The following is a 15226-nucleotide window of genomic DNA, read 5'->3' as shown; positions in this document are numbered from 1 at the left end:
GAGTCTGGTGGAGATATACTGGCTCTATACACTCTAAAAGTAGTGATTATTTACATGGAGTCTGGTGGAGATATGCTGGCTCTATACACGCTAAAAGTCCTGATTATTTACATGGAGTCTGGTGGAGATATGCTGGCTCTATACACGCTAAAAGTCCTGATTATTTACATGGAGTCTGGTGGAGATATGCTGGCTCTATACACGCTAAAAGTCCTGATTATTTACATGGAGTCTGGTGGAGATATGCTGGCTCTATACACGCTTAAAGTCCTGATTATTTACATGGAGTCTGGTGGAGATATGCTGGCTCTATACACGCTAAAAGTCCTGATTATTTACATGGAGTCTGGTGGAGATATGCTGGCTCTATACACGCTAAAAGTCCTGATTATTTACATGGAGTCTGGTGGAGATATGCTGGCTCTATACACGCTAAAAGTCCTGATTATTTACATGGAGTCTGGTGGAGATATGCTGCCTCTATACACGCTAAAAGTCCTGATTATTTACATGGAGTCTGGTGGAGATATGCTGGCTCTATACACGCTAAAAGTCCTGATTATTTACATGGAGTCTGGTGGAGTTTGGTGATGGTGATTTCGGGGTTGTTTCATGTTAAACTAAAAGGATCTTACTCTTTAACTAAAAGCTCTATCTCTGTAGAGATCCATCCCATAATGTTGTCACACACATATTAATCTGAGTCTGTCAGCGGCAAAAACAAGCACTTTTGTGAAGATAAATACAAGCTGCACAATCGTCCTATTAACTTAGGTTACAGCTGGTCTCTCTGCTGCTGACTGCAGAGATCTCTGTTAATACTGGACCAGTGTCAGAGATTGTTGTTCCCATCAGTCACTTAGAGACACAAACACATAGGAAAGACAGGAAGTGACCCAGATAAACTCAGCATGGCATTTCCTGTTGCTAACTCTGAAGGAAGGACGAGTTATTTTGAGACAAACTTCTTGAAGGCTCTTCTGATTGGACAGAAATACATCCACCAGACTCTGGGTTTCTGCAGGTTTAAGACCCTTTAACAGTTGTCATTGTGACAGGAAGCCAGCAAAGACGCCATGATTGTAGTTTTCTGTCCCTCTAACTATTTTGCAGGCTCGTCAGCTTCACTGTCTGTGGTATTGGGATGTTTTTAATAACTCTGAAGGTAAATGACGAGTAGGATTATATTATAGATTATTCACTATAACTTTAAAGTGATCGATCGGATCATTTAGAGGCAGAATTTGGAAGAAGTTGAAGTGTTGAGAGCACACACACAGCCACACACACTTGTTGTACACACAGCCACACACACCCACACACCAGCAGAGCCGCTCAGCAAACGCATCATTAGCATTGTGTTGTTGTTCACATTCCTTACAGCAGCAGAGTTCATGGGGTCAGATAATTACTACTCTCTACTGCTGTCTCTCTACATACTACTCTCTACTGCTGTCTCTCTACATACTACTCTCTACTGCTGTCTCTCTGCATACTACTCTCTACTGCTGTCTCTCTGCATACTACTCTCTACTGCTGTCTCTCTGCATACTACTCTCTACTGCTGTCTCTCTGCATACTACTCTCTACTGCTGTCTCTCTGCATACTACTCTCTACTGCTGTCTCTCTGCATACTACTCTCTACTGCTGTCTCTCTGCACACTCTCTACTGCTGTCTCTCCATACCACTCTCACTGCTGTCTCTCTGCATACTACTCTCTACTGCTGTCTCTCTGCATACCCTCACTCTGCTGTCTCTGCATACTACTCTCTACTGCTGTCTCTCTGCATTCTGCATACTACTCTCTACTGCTGTCTCTCTGCATACTGCTCTCTACTGTTGTCTCTCTAACATACTGCTTCCTACTGCTGGTTCCTCTACATACTGCTCTCTACTGCTGTCTCTCTACATACTGCTTCCTACTGCTGTCTCTACATACTGCTCTCTTACTGCTGTCTCTCTACATACTCACTCTACTGCTGTCTCTCTACATACTGCTCTCACTGCTGTCTCTTACATACTTGCCTCTACTCCTGTCTCTCTACATACTCCCTCTCTACTGCTGTCTCTCTACATACTGCCTCACTGCTGTCTCTCTACATACTACACTCTTCACTGCTGTCTCTCTACATACCACTCCCACTGCTGTCTCTACATACCACTGCTATCTCTCTCTACATACTCACTCTCACTGTCTCCACATACCACTCTCCACTGCTGTCTCTCTACATACCACTCCCTACTGCTGTCTCTACATACCTACTCTTACTGCTGTCTCTCTACAACTGCCTCTCACTGCTGTCTCTCTACATACCACTCCCTACTGCTGTCTCTCTACATACTCCCTCTCACCATTGTCTCTACATACTCACTCTCTACTGCTGTCTCTTACATACTCACTCTCTCACTGCTGTCTCTTACATACCACTCCCTCTGTCTCTCTACATACTCATACTCACTCTCACTGCTGTCTCTCTACATACCACTCTCTACTGTTGTCTCCTCTACATACTCACTCTACTGCTTGTCTCTTACATACTCACTCCTCTACTGCTGTCTCTTACATACTCACTCCTCACTGCTGTCCTCTTACATACTCACCTCTACTGCTGTCTCTCTCTACATACCACTCTCTACTGCTGTCTCTTACATACCTACTCTCACTGCTGTCTCTCTACAACTACACTCTACTGCTGTCTCTCTACACACTCACTCTCTACTGCTGTCTCTCACATACTACTCTCACTGCTGTCTCTACATACTCACTCCTACTGTCTCTCTACATACTCACTCTCACTGCTGTGCTTACATACTCACCTCTCTTGTCTCTCTACATACTCACTCTACTGTTGTCTCTCTACATTCTACTCTCTACTGTTGTCTCTCTACATACTCACTCTCACTGTTGTCTCTCTACATTCTCACTCTCTACTGTTGTCTCTCTACATACTCACTCTCTACTGCTGTCTCTCTACATATTCTACTCTACTGTTGTCTCTTACATACTACTCTCTACTGTTGTCTCTCTACATACTACTCTCACGGTTGTCTCTCTACATACTCACTCTCTACTGTTGTCTCTCACATACTACTCTCTACTGTTGTCTCTCTACATACTACTCTACTCGGTTGTCTCTCTACATACTCACTCTCTACTGTTGTCTCTCTACATACTACTCTCTACTGCTGTCTCTCTACATACTACTCTACTGTTGTCTCTCTACATACTACTCTCTACTGTTGTCTCTCTACATTCTACTCTCTACTGTTGTCTCTCTACATACTACTCTCTACTGTTGTCTCTCTACATACTACTCTCTACTGTTGTCTCTCTACATACTACTCTCTACTGCTGTCTCTCAACATACTACTCTCTACTGCTGTCTCTCTACATACTACTCTCTACCCTGAAGGCATCGTTAGGAGCAGACTGTGACAGAGGTTTGACGAGGACATGAACAAACATGACTCAGCAGCCACAAGAAACACTTTCACTTCACCTTAATGTTTCTGCTCTGATCCCCTTTAGCTGTTTAGTCCTGCTGACTTTAGCTTTGCATGGATTTATTTAGGTCTTTCTGTCCCAGTTATGGGAGTCGCTCTTTAGGTTTGCATGGATTTATTTATATATTTACGAGTCTCTCTGCATGCCGGAACAACAGACTCCCGTTTGCTTGTTGAAACCCTGAAGCAAGGCAGCGAGCAGTCTCTGTCATTTAAAACACAGGAAGTATGCTGGGAAATCCCCTCCAGGGCAGGAAGGGTGAGGTCATGCCAGGCTGCGTGGGGGGGGAGGGAGGGAGGGAGGAAGTGAGAAGGGAGGAAGGAGAAAGGGAGGGAGGAGAAGGGAGGGTGGAGTAGGAGGGAGGAGGAAGGAGGGAGGGAGGAATGTACTTTTTACTAAAATGATGTCTATTTGTTGACGATTATAAAAACTGAGTTCTGCTCGGTGAAAGGAGCTGGTTTTAGCAGCAGATTATATCTGCATTCATCGTTTAGAGGAAGAATTTGGAAGAAGTTGAACTGTTGACAACACACACACACACACACACACACACACACACACACACACACACACACACACACACACACACACACACACACACACACACACACACACACACACACACACACACACACACAGAAACATGTTGAGCTTCAAAGTTAACTGACTGAACGCTGACCGCCTCTGCAGGTCTCAACTGGTTTCTATTGTTTCTAGAAAGACAGACAGGCCGACAGACAGACAGACAGAGAGAGACCGACAGACAGAAAGGAAGAGAGAGACACTTTATTCATCCTGACAACCGTCTCACACACACACACACACCAGAGCGGAGATCTTCTGTTACAGGTCATCCCTGAACAGAGACGCTTTAGGAAAGATATCAGCTGTTCTTGTTGCAGTTTCTAATAATTATTGTTTACAAATTACAATGAGTAGTATTAATACACACACTACACACAGGCCTGAATTACACACACACACACACAAACACACACACACACACACACACACACACACACACACACACACACACACACACACACACACACACACACAACACAAACACACACAAAAACTGCAATAAGAGCTCTCTTCCCAATAAGAGCTCCTTCACAATAAGAGCTCCTTGCCAATAGCTCGCTCTTCCCAATAAGAGCTCTTCTTACATAAGAGCTTCCTTCACAATAAGAGCTCTCTTCCCAATAAGAGCTCTCTTCCCAATAAGACTCTCTTCCCAATAAGAGCCTCCTTCACAAAAAAGACTCCTTGCCAATAAGAGCCTCTTCCTATTTTCCTAATAAGAGCTCCTTCACAATAAGAGCTCCTTCACAATAAGAGCTCCTTCACTAAGAGCTCTCTTCCCAATAAGAGCTTCTTCCCAATAAGAGCTCTCTTCCCAATAAGAGCTCTTTCCCAAATAAGAGCTCCTCCCAATAAGAGCTTCTTCCCAATAAGAGCTCCCTCCCCACAAGAGCTCCCTCCCCCCAATAAGAGCTCCTTCCCAATAAGAGCTCCTTCCCAATGAGCGCTCTCTTCCCAATAAGAGCTCTCTTCACAATAAGAGCTCCTCTCCCAATAAGAGCTCTCACCATTAAGAGCTCCTTCACAATAAGAGCCTCTTCACAATAAGAGCTCTCTTCCCAATAAGAGCTCCTTCAAAATAAGAGCTCCTTCACAATAAGAGCTCCTTCAAAATAAGAGCTCCTTCCCAATAAGAGCTCCTTCCCAATAAGAGCTCTCTTCCCAATAAGAGCTCCTTCACAATAAGAGCTCCCTTCCCAATAAGAGCTCCTTCACAATAAGAGCTCCTTCACAATAAGAGCTCCTTCACAATAAGAGCTCCTTCACAATAAGAGCTCCTTCACAATAAGAGCTCCTTCACAATAAGAGCTCCTTCACAATAAGAGCTCCTTCACAATAAGAGCTCCGATAGGTTCAGCTCTTCTTCACGGTTCACAGTGATCTCTAAAGGAAACACATCCGACATGTTGGCCAGATAGCCTCCGTGAGGGGCGGCGGGGGGCCCCCCCCCCCCTTTTCTGGGGGGGGGGGGGTGGGGGGGGGGGGGGAGGGCTTCCTTCCAGGGTCAGGTTACAGAAAAACTACAATCCCACAATGCATCTGGCCAACTAATTACCATGACGGACAGAAACCCATCCAGAGAAGAAGCATTTAGACCTCACAAAGAAAAACCAACAGCACACAAACTAACAAAAGCCTGCAGCCTGCAGCCATAGCAACCCTAAACAAGAGACCCTGATAAACCTGTTACCTGTCTGTCTTACCTGTCTGTGTCTGTCTTACTGGTCTGTCTTACCTGTCTGTGTCACCTGTCTGTGTCTGTGTCACTTGTCTCTGTCACCTGTCTGTGTTACCTGTCTGTGTCACCTGTCTGTGTTTCCTGTCTGTGTCACCTGTCTGTGTTTCCTGTCTGTGTGTGTCCGTGTCTCCGGTCTGTTTCACCTGTCTGTGTGTTACCTGTCTGTGTCTGTGTTACCTGTCTGTGTGTGTTACATGTCTGTGTGTGTGTTACCTGTCTGTGTGTGTGTTACCTGTCTGTGTTTCCTGTCTGTGTGTGTCCGTGTCTTCCGGTCTGTTTCACCTGTCTGTGTCTGTGTTACCTGTCTGTGTTACCTGTCTGTGTGTGTTACCTGTCTGTGTGTGTGTTACCTGTCTGTGTGTGTGACCTGTCTGTGTGTGTGTGTTACCTGTCTGTGTGTGTGACCTGTCTGTGTGTGTGTGTTACCTGTCTGTGTGTGTGTGTGTTACCTGTCTGTGTGTGTGTGTGTTACCTGTGTGTGTGTGTGTGTTACCTGTCTGTGTGTGTGTGTGTGTTACCTGTCTGTGTGTGTGTGTGTTACCTGTCTGTGTGTGTGTGTGTCCTGTCTGTGTGTGTGACCTGTCTGTGTGTGTGTGTTACCTGTCTGTGTGTGTGACCTGTCTGTGTGTGTGTGTTACCTGTCTGTGTGTGTGTGTGTTACCTGTCTGTGTCACCCTAAAGTCTAACTCATGCAGACTCAACCGATCGGAGGCTGAAGCTGAACCTCCAAAAACCTTCAGGAAAGGAGTCTAAAGCACTACTACTACTACTACTACTACTACTACTACTACTACTACTACTACTAAAAGGAGCAGCAGCAGCTTGGGGGAAGAAGCTGTGACCAAATCTGTCCTGTCTGCTGCAGGGCAAACTATTCAAACACACCGAACACACTCACAGCTAAGACGCTAAGTTAGGTCTAAATATGCAACTAAATACTCTGATAATACAGAAATAAAAGAGGCGGGAACATCAGGGGAGCATTGTGGAAGCAGAACGCGATGTCCAATCTCATTTTTGCACAATAAATGCATCTATATGATCTATATTCCACACACAGACGTGGAGGTTTCAGTATTTGTGTGTGGATGGAAAGCAGAGGGAGAGGAAATCCTCGCCGCTGAGAGACGCGTCACCGCGGTGGGAGACGGGAGAGTTTCCCCTGAGTCAGACGGAGATAATTACCCAGGATGCCGTGCACGCGGACAGACAGCTGAGTCCTCAGGATCAGGATGGGCTTCTTCCCTTTTCTGTGTGGAAAAAGAAAAAAGGAGTTCAGAAAGAAAGCTGAAACCTCAGGAGGAACATTTGACTTTCTGGAGACACACTGAACACTCGGAGCACGCGAGCAGCACGACGCGAGCGAAAGCACGCACGCACGCAGCGAAGCACGACGCAGCGAAGCACGCAGGCAGCGGACGCACGCGACGCGAAGCACGCGACGCGAAGCAGCACGCACGTAGCGCAGTACGCAGCGAGCACGCTCGCGATGGCACGAACACACAGACTTTTGAGTTTTAAATTGACTTTACTGAGACTCTGAACTGAACAAGGAGGCGACAAAAGAGCGAACATGTGGCAAAAACCTGGCGAACACACAGCGGCAAAAAGGCAACAAATATATACAAAAAAGGCGACAAAAATATCCAAAAAAGGCGACAAAAATATCCAAAAAAGGCGACAAAAATATCCAAAAAAGGCGACAAAAAAAGCGACAAAAAAGGCGACAAAAATATCCCAAAAAGGCGACAAAAATATCCAAAAAAGGCGACAAAAAAGGCGACAAAAATATCCAAAAAAGGCGACAAAAATATCCAAAAAAGGCGACAAAAAAGGCGACAAAAAAGGAGACAAAAATATCCAAAAAGGCGACAAAAATATCCAAAAAGGCGACAAAAAGGCAACAAAAAGGCGACAAAAATATACAAAAAAAGGCGACAAAAATATACAAAAAAAGGCGACAAAAATATACAAAAAAAGGCGACAAAAATATACAAAAAAGGCGACAAAAATATACAAAAAAAGGCGACAAAAATATACAAAAAAAGGCGACAAAAATATACAAAAGGCGACAAAAATATACAAAAAAAGGCGACAAAAATATACAAAAAAAGGCGACAAAAATATACAAAAAAAGGCGACAAAAATATCCAAAAAAGGCGACAAAAATATCCAAAAAAGGCGACAAAAATATACAAAAAAGGCGACAAAAATATACAAAAAAGGCGACAAAAATATACAAAAAAAGGCGACAAAAATATACAAAAAAGGCGACAAAACGCACCGCGAACACACAGACTTCCTGTTAGTTTCTGGACATTTGGGAGTTTTAAATGGACTTTACTGAGACTCTGAACTGTGTAAGTTATAGAGTGTGGTCTAGACCTACTCTATCTGTAAAGTGTCTCGAGATAACTCTGTTATGATTTGATACTATAAATAAAATTGAACAAAAAAAAGGAGTTTCTGGACATTTGGGAGTTTTAAATGAGCTTTACTGAGACTGGGACAGACTTTCAGGGAAGCCACGTTAAAACTTCTCAGAATGTTTTTTTAATGTGACCATTCATTATTTATCCAACGTGTATCTTCTTCTGTAATGATTTCTATTTTTTAAGATGACTTTTGGGTATTTTATTTCCATCTTGCATTATTGTGATTGATTTATTTAACATGTTCTACTTGTCGTTTTATATGTGAAAAACGTGGAGGAAGGCATTTTCCCTTCTCAGGGTCTGTGGGACCTCCTAACATTTCTCGGGTGTAACGAGGTCTGAAAGGAGAAATATTAAGAACCTCCTGCCAAGGTTAACGAGGAACTGATCCCAGAACAGTTTCCACATAAAGCCACGCACAGGGTGGAAAGAACGACAGCATGGAGGTATGGAAATAATGAGAGGGAGGCAGAGGGATAGAGACACTCTGGTACCCTCCCCTCTCTCTGAGGGTCTCTGGTACCCTCCCCCCCCTCTCTGAGGGTCTCTGGTACCCTCCCCCCCTCTCTGAGGGTACCTGGTACCTCTCCCCTGCTGAGGGTCTCTGGTACCCTCCCCCTCTGGTACCCTCCCCTCTCTCTGAGGGTCTCTGGTACCCTCCCCCCTCTGAGGGGTCTCTGGTACCCTCCCCCCCTCGAGGGTCTCTAGTACCTCTCCCCCCCTCTGAGGGGTTCTCTGGTACCCCTCCCCCCTCTCTGAGGGTCTCTGGTACCTCTTCTCCTCTCTGAGGGTCTCTGGTACCCTCCCCCCCTCTCTGAGGGTCTCTAGTACCTCTCCCCCCTCTCTGAGGGTCTCTGGTACCCTCCCCCCCTCTCTGAGGGTCTCTAGTACCTCTCCCCCCTCTCTGAGGGTCTCTGGTACCTCTTCTCCTCTCTGAGGGTACCTGGTACCCCTCCCCCCTCTCTGAGGGTCTCTGGTACCTCTTCTCCTCTCTGAGGGTACCTGGTACCCCTCCCCCCTCTCTGAGGGTCTCTGGTACCTCTTCTCCTCTCTGAGGGTACCTGCGCCCCCCTCTCTGAGGGTCTCTGGTACCTCTTCTCCTCTCTGAGGGTACCTGGTACCCCTCCCCCCCTCTCTGAGGGTCTCTGGTACCCTCCCCCCCTCTCTGAGGGTCTCTGGTACCCCTCCCCCCCCTCTGAGGGGTCAGACCTGTATTAACCAGGGTAGTAATGGTTTATGTATCTGTGGCAAACCGTCACGGTCTGCTGCACGCCCAATCAACGCCACGCCATGTCAGCGCTGCACGTTAGGAGTGTGTATGCATGTATACGTGTGTGTGTGTGTGTGTGTGTGTGTGTGTGTGTGTGTGTGTGTGTGTGTGTGTGTGTGTGTGTGTGTGTGTGTGCATGTATACATGTGTGTGTGTGCGTGTGTGTATACATGTGTGTGTGTGTGTATATGTGTGTGCATGTATACATGTGTGTGTGTATATGTGTGTGCATGTATACATGTGTGTGTGTGTGCGTGTGTGTGTGTATGTGTGTGTATGCATATGTGTGTGTGTGTGTATATGCATGTGTGTGTATATGTGTGTGCATGTATACATGTGTGTGTGTGCGTGTGTGTATGTATATGTGTGTGCATGTATACGTGTGTGTGTGTGTGTGTGTGTGTGTGTGTGTGTGTGTGTGTGTGTGTGTGTGTGTGTGTGTGTGTGTGTGTGTGTGTGTGTGTGTGTGTGTGTGTGTGTGTGTGTGTGTGTGTGTGTAAAGGGCAGCCCATACCTCCCATAAAGTGTGTAACTATTAGACTCGAGACATCGGCTCTGCACACGTTACTCTGCACCGTAGTGAAAGAAGTGGTCACACTGTGCGGCCATGACAGGTGAGACAGACAGACACAGGTGAGAGAGAGAGACAGGTAAAGGTGTTCTTACGCCACGTCTTCATAGAAAGTGTCCAGCTCGTCTCGCTGCTCACTCAGAGACGAGTCCAGGTCCAGGTAGTTTCCATTAGACGCCAACTGGAGAGTGCACTCCTCCAACTGAGAGAGAGACAGACAGGCAGAGAGACAGACAGAGACAGACAGAGAGACAGACATAGAGACAGATAGAGACAGACAGACACAGTGAGAGAGACAGACCGATAGAGAGACCGATAAAGAGACAGAGAGACAGATAAAGAGACAGACCGAGAGAGAGCCAGACCGGCAGAGAGACAGACATAGAGACAGATAAAGAGACAGACAGACAGGAGAGAGAGAGACAGAAAGAGACAGAGAGAGACAGAGAGAGAGAGAGAGACCGAAAGAAAGACAGAGAGACAGACAGAGAGAGAGAGACAATTTACTATGGAACAAGACATGGAAATCTCCCTTTTTAGAATACAGGACCTTTGAAGTGATTTATTATATTATTAAATATTAAACTAGAGTCTATATCTGGAGTAACAGCGGGCTCTTATTTTGAAATACGGGCAACGTGAGAAGAGCCGATTGGCTGAGTGCTGATCATGTGACTGCAGGTGTGTTGGGCAGCCTCCCAGCATGCACTGGGGCAACAGATACCTGATCAACAGGTTGTGTTAATCAGTTTAATTATGGAGAGATTAGTTCTTAAGAAAGAGAGAGAGAGGAAAGAGACTTCTCAGCCTCTCTCTCTGTCCAACCTTTTCTGAGCCGATCGGTCGAAAATAAAATGCCAAAAATTTCGGAGAAACGGGCGTAACACGCTTAATTTAGGGTACAACTTTGGGGGAGTGGGGTGAGATCTCAAATATCTAGGTGAGGTCCCAGGACCAAATTAAACCTTGAAAAAATGCAAAACTGTTTAATGCATGTGTGTGTGTGTGCATACATGTGTGTGCATGTGTCTCAGTTTTTTTTTTTTTTTTTTTTTTTGTTTGTGTGTGTGTGTGTGTGTGTCTGTGTGTGTCTGTGCATATGTGTCTCTGTGTGTGTGTCTGTGTGTGCATGAATGCATGTCTCTGTGTGTATGGGTCTGTGTGTCTGTATGTGTACATGTCTCTGTGTGTATGTGTCTGTGTGTCTGTGTATGTATGTATGTGTGTGTGTGTGTGTGTGTGTGTGTGTGTGTGTGTGTGTGTGTGTGTGTGTGTGTGTGTGTGTGTGGTACTTTAATTTAATAAGACATATTGACACTTTACGATCCATTTCTGTATCAAAGAGCTGCACATCCAGATACATTTTTGGCCCTTCATATGAAAGAATGTGGGCTAAACAAAAGTTTTGGGTGTGTCGTAGTAACGTGTGTGTGTGTGTGTGTGTGTGTGTGTGTGTGTGTGTGTGTGTGTGTGTGTGTGTGTGTGTGTGTGTCTCAAGGCTAAACAAAAGGTTTGGGCTGGGCTACAGATATCAAAAGAGACCCATTCACACGTGTGTCTGGGTGGATTTTACAAACAATACGCAAAGCAGCGGCTGCTCTGATTGGTTGAAGGTAAAGGTGCGACTCTCCTTACAGTGACTCAGCTCTGATTGGTTGAAGGTAAAGGTGTGACTCTCCTTACAGTGACTCAGCTCTGATTGGTTGAAGGTGTGACTCAGTCTCCTCCCAGAGAGAACAGAGTCAATGGCCCAATCCCAAAGTCCGGACTCACAGACTCAGACGTTGGTGCGCGTTCTTGTGAAATTCGTAAGGGCTTAGAGTTGTCCCGGGTGGCCTTTTCCATGAGGATGCATCGATGCACACTTCACCAAAAAGAGAATTACCCACAGTTCACAGCGTTGTCACATTTACCGCGGAGACCAAAAGGGAAATCCAGAAATTACAAAAGGTAAACAACAGCATTGATGTATATAAACTGGACCAGCAGACCCCGAGTCTCTGGACCAGAGACCAGAGAAGGATATCAGAAGTCTCTTTCCCGGTGCTGGCTGAGCAACCTGTCTGAAAGTGTGAAGTCTTCTGGTAGCTGTGCCGAGAGAAATCTCAATCATTCCCAATCTCACAGAGACGGAGAGCGTAGGTATATGTAAGGAGATAACATAGGCACAGGCTAATTACTGATCACTAACATGCTAGTTAACATTAGTCATTAAACCTAAACAGATAATGGAAGTCCAAACTGCCTGTGAGCTTCTCCTGTACTATACGGTAATTCCTCTACTGTGTGACAGTAAGTCTCGCGGTTATGACCCAATCGTTAGCCTATTGTTATAAAAGCGTCTGCTACGGAGCCATAACGTGAGCTACAAGGTAATGGAGCCTTTTATACATTGTCGTGTTTCTTTAGAAATAAACAACGGACAAATAGAGTCTTTAAACGCTTCAGATGTAAAGTTATTCTCTGTCAAAGTGACGTCAGAATGAATGGGAGCCAATGGGATGCTAACGGGAGGTGATGCTAACGGGAGGTGATGCTAACGGGAGGTGATGGCTTGGTAGCATCAGAATGGCGCCATAGGAGGTTAGAGCTCTGAAGTGAAGCTTACCCCCCCCTCCCCCTTGGTGGAAAGCAACAAACTCAAAATGAAAATTCCCAAACCAGCAAGTGTCTGCAACATCTTTGTTATTAAACGTTGCCTAGGTAACGTGTGATTTGGTGAAGTGCTGTCCCAATGCCAGTTCTACCTATCTGAGCCCATGTGGCCTCACACACTCAACTCACTCAGCACCTGAGATCAGTTCAGTCTGGGAGTCCTTAGTCCTCAGGGCTCGCTTTGGGATTGGACCAATGGTTCCTCCCTACACCCAGCTGCTGCTACACACTCACCCAGCTGCTGCTACACACTCACCCAGCTGCTGCTACACACTCACCCAGCTGCTGCTACACACTCACCCAGCTGCTGCTACACACTCACCCAGCTGCTACACACTCACCCAGCTGCTGCTACACACTCACCCAGCTGCTGCTACACACCCAGCTGCTGCTACACACTCACCCAGCTGCTGCTACACACTCACCCAGCTGCTGCTACACACCCAGCTGCTGCTACACACCCAGCTGTTACACACACTCAGCTGTTACACACACTCAGCTGCTACACACACTCAGCTGCTACACACCCACCCAGCTGCTGCTACACACCCACCCAGCTGCTGCCACACACACTCAGCTACACACCCAGCTGCTGCTACACACCCTGCTGCTGCTACACACACACACACACTCAGCTGCTGCTGCTACACACTCACCCAGCTGCTGCTGCTACACACTCACCCAGCTGCTGCTACACACCCAGCTGCTGCTACACACCCAGCTGCTGCTACACACACACACACACTCAGCTGCTGCTGCTACACACTCACCCAGCTGCTGCTACACACTCAGCTGCTGCTGCTACACACTCACCCAGCTGCTGCTACACACCCAGCTGCTGCTACACACACACACACACACTCAGCTGCTGCTGCTGCTACACACACACTCAGCTGCTGCTGCTGCTGCTACACACACACTCAGCTGCTGCTGCTACACACACACCCAGCTGCTGCTGCTACACACCCACCCAGCTGCTGCTACAAACCCAGCTGCTGCCACACACACACTCAGCTACACACCCAGCTGCTGCTGCTGCTGCTACACACTCACCCAGCTGCTGCTGCTACACACACACCCAGCTGCTGCTGCTACACACTCACCCAGCTGCTGCTGCTACACACACACTCAGCTGCTGCTGCTACACACACACTCAGCTGCTGCTGCTACACACACACTCAGCTGCTGCTGCTACACACACACTCAGCTGCTGCTGCTACACACACACTCAGCTGCTGCTGCTACACACACACTCAGCGCTGTTACACACCCAGCTGCTGCTGCTACTACACACACTCAGCTGCTGCTGCTACACACACACCCAGCTGCTGCTGCTGCTACACACACACCCAGCTGCTGCTGCTGCTACACACACACCCAGCTGCTGCTACACACACACCCAGCTGCTGCTACACACTCACCCAGCTGCTGCTACACACTCACCCAGCTGCTGCTACACACTCACCCAGCTGCTGCTACACACTCACCCAGCTGCTGCTACACACACACCCAGCTGCTGCTACACACACACCCAGCTGCTGCTACACACTCACCCAGCTGCTGCTACACACCCAGCTGCTGCTACACACCCGCAGCAGTGCTAAGCCTACACACACACACTCACCCAGCTGCTGCTACACACACACTCACCCAGCTGCTGCTGCTACACACACACTCAGCTGCTGCTGCTACACACACACTCAGCTGCTGCTGCTACACACACACTCAGCTGCTGCTGCTAATAACACACACCCAGCTGCTGCTACACACCCAGCTGCAGGATAACACCATTTAGATTAGAAAGGGATTAATCGTTCAGGTGCGCGTGTGCATGTGCCTGTGTGTTTTTCTGTGTGTGTGCGCATGTTTGGTGTGTGTGTGTGTGTGTGTGTGTTTCTCTGTGTGTGTGTTTTTCTGTGTGTGTGCGCATGTTTGTGTGTGTGTGTGTGTGTGTGTGTGTGTGTGTGTGTGTGTTTCTCTGTGTGTGTGTTTTCTGTGTGTGTGTGTGCGTGTGCCTGTGTGTGTGTGTGTGTGTTTTTCTCTGTGTGTGTTTTTCTGTGTGTGTGTGTGTGTCTGCGTGCCTGTATCTCTGTGTGTGTGTGTGTGTGTGTGTGTGTGTGTGTGTGTGTGTGTGTGTGTGTGTGTGTGTGTGTGTGTGTGTGTTACAGAGCGATCAATAGTTAAAAGGGTGAGAGGCCGATCGACCACGAAGCATCGGCATCACCACCAGCCTGCAGGGCTGATACCACGTGGTGATGTCATCATCACCAGCCTGCAGGGCTGATACCACGTGGCGGAGTCATCATCATCATCACCAGCCTGCAGGGCTGATACCGCGTGGCGAGGTCATCGTGCCCTGGGTAGGACACCGTGGACACCATCTAAATCTAGCGGCGAGCGCGCTGACATAAAAGGGGCGGGGTTTACACCATGTGACCAATCAGAAACACGCACAAGTCTACCAG

General features: G+C 47.2%; 1 protein-coding gene across 1 annotated transcript in view; it reads right to left on the bottom strand.

Annotated features, from left to right (window-relative positions):
* The window catches only part of LOC120556538 (FH1/FH2 domain-containing protein 1-like), a 57594-nt gene that overhangs the window by 29783 nt on the left and 12585 nt on the right, over positions 1-15226 (bottom strand). Inside the window, exons 2-3 of the mRNA XM_039796180.1 lie at positions 10202-10308; positions 7016-7080 (exon numbers count right to left, since the gene is read on the bottom strand). Of these exons, the coding sequence (XP_039652114.1) occupies positions 7016-7080; positions 10202-10308 (172 nt within the window). The remainder of the gene's footprint in view (positions 1-7015; positions 7081-10201; positions 10309-15226) is intronic.

This window comes from Perca fluviatilis, chromosome 3 (genome assembly GCF_010015445.1).
Source record: "Perca fluviatilis chromosome 3, GENO_Pfluv_1.0, whole genome shotgun sequence".
NCBI lineage: Eukaryota > Metazoa > Chordata > Actinopteri > Perciformes > Percidae > Perca > Perca fluviatilis.
The sequence above is the reverse complement of the archived record's forward strand: the minus strand, read 5'-3'. Positions and strand labels throughout refer to the sequence as shown.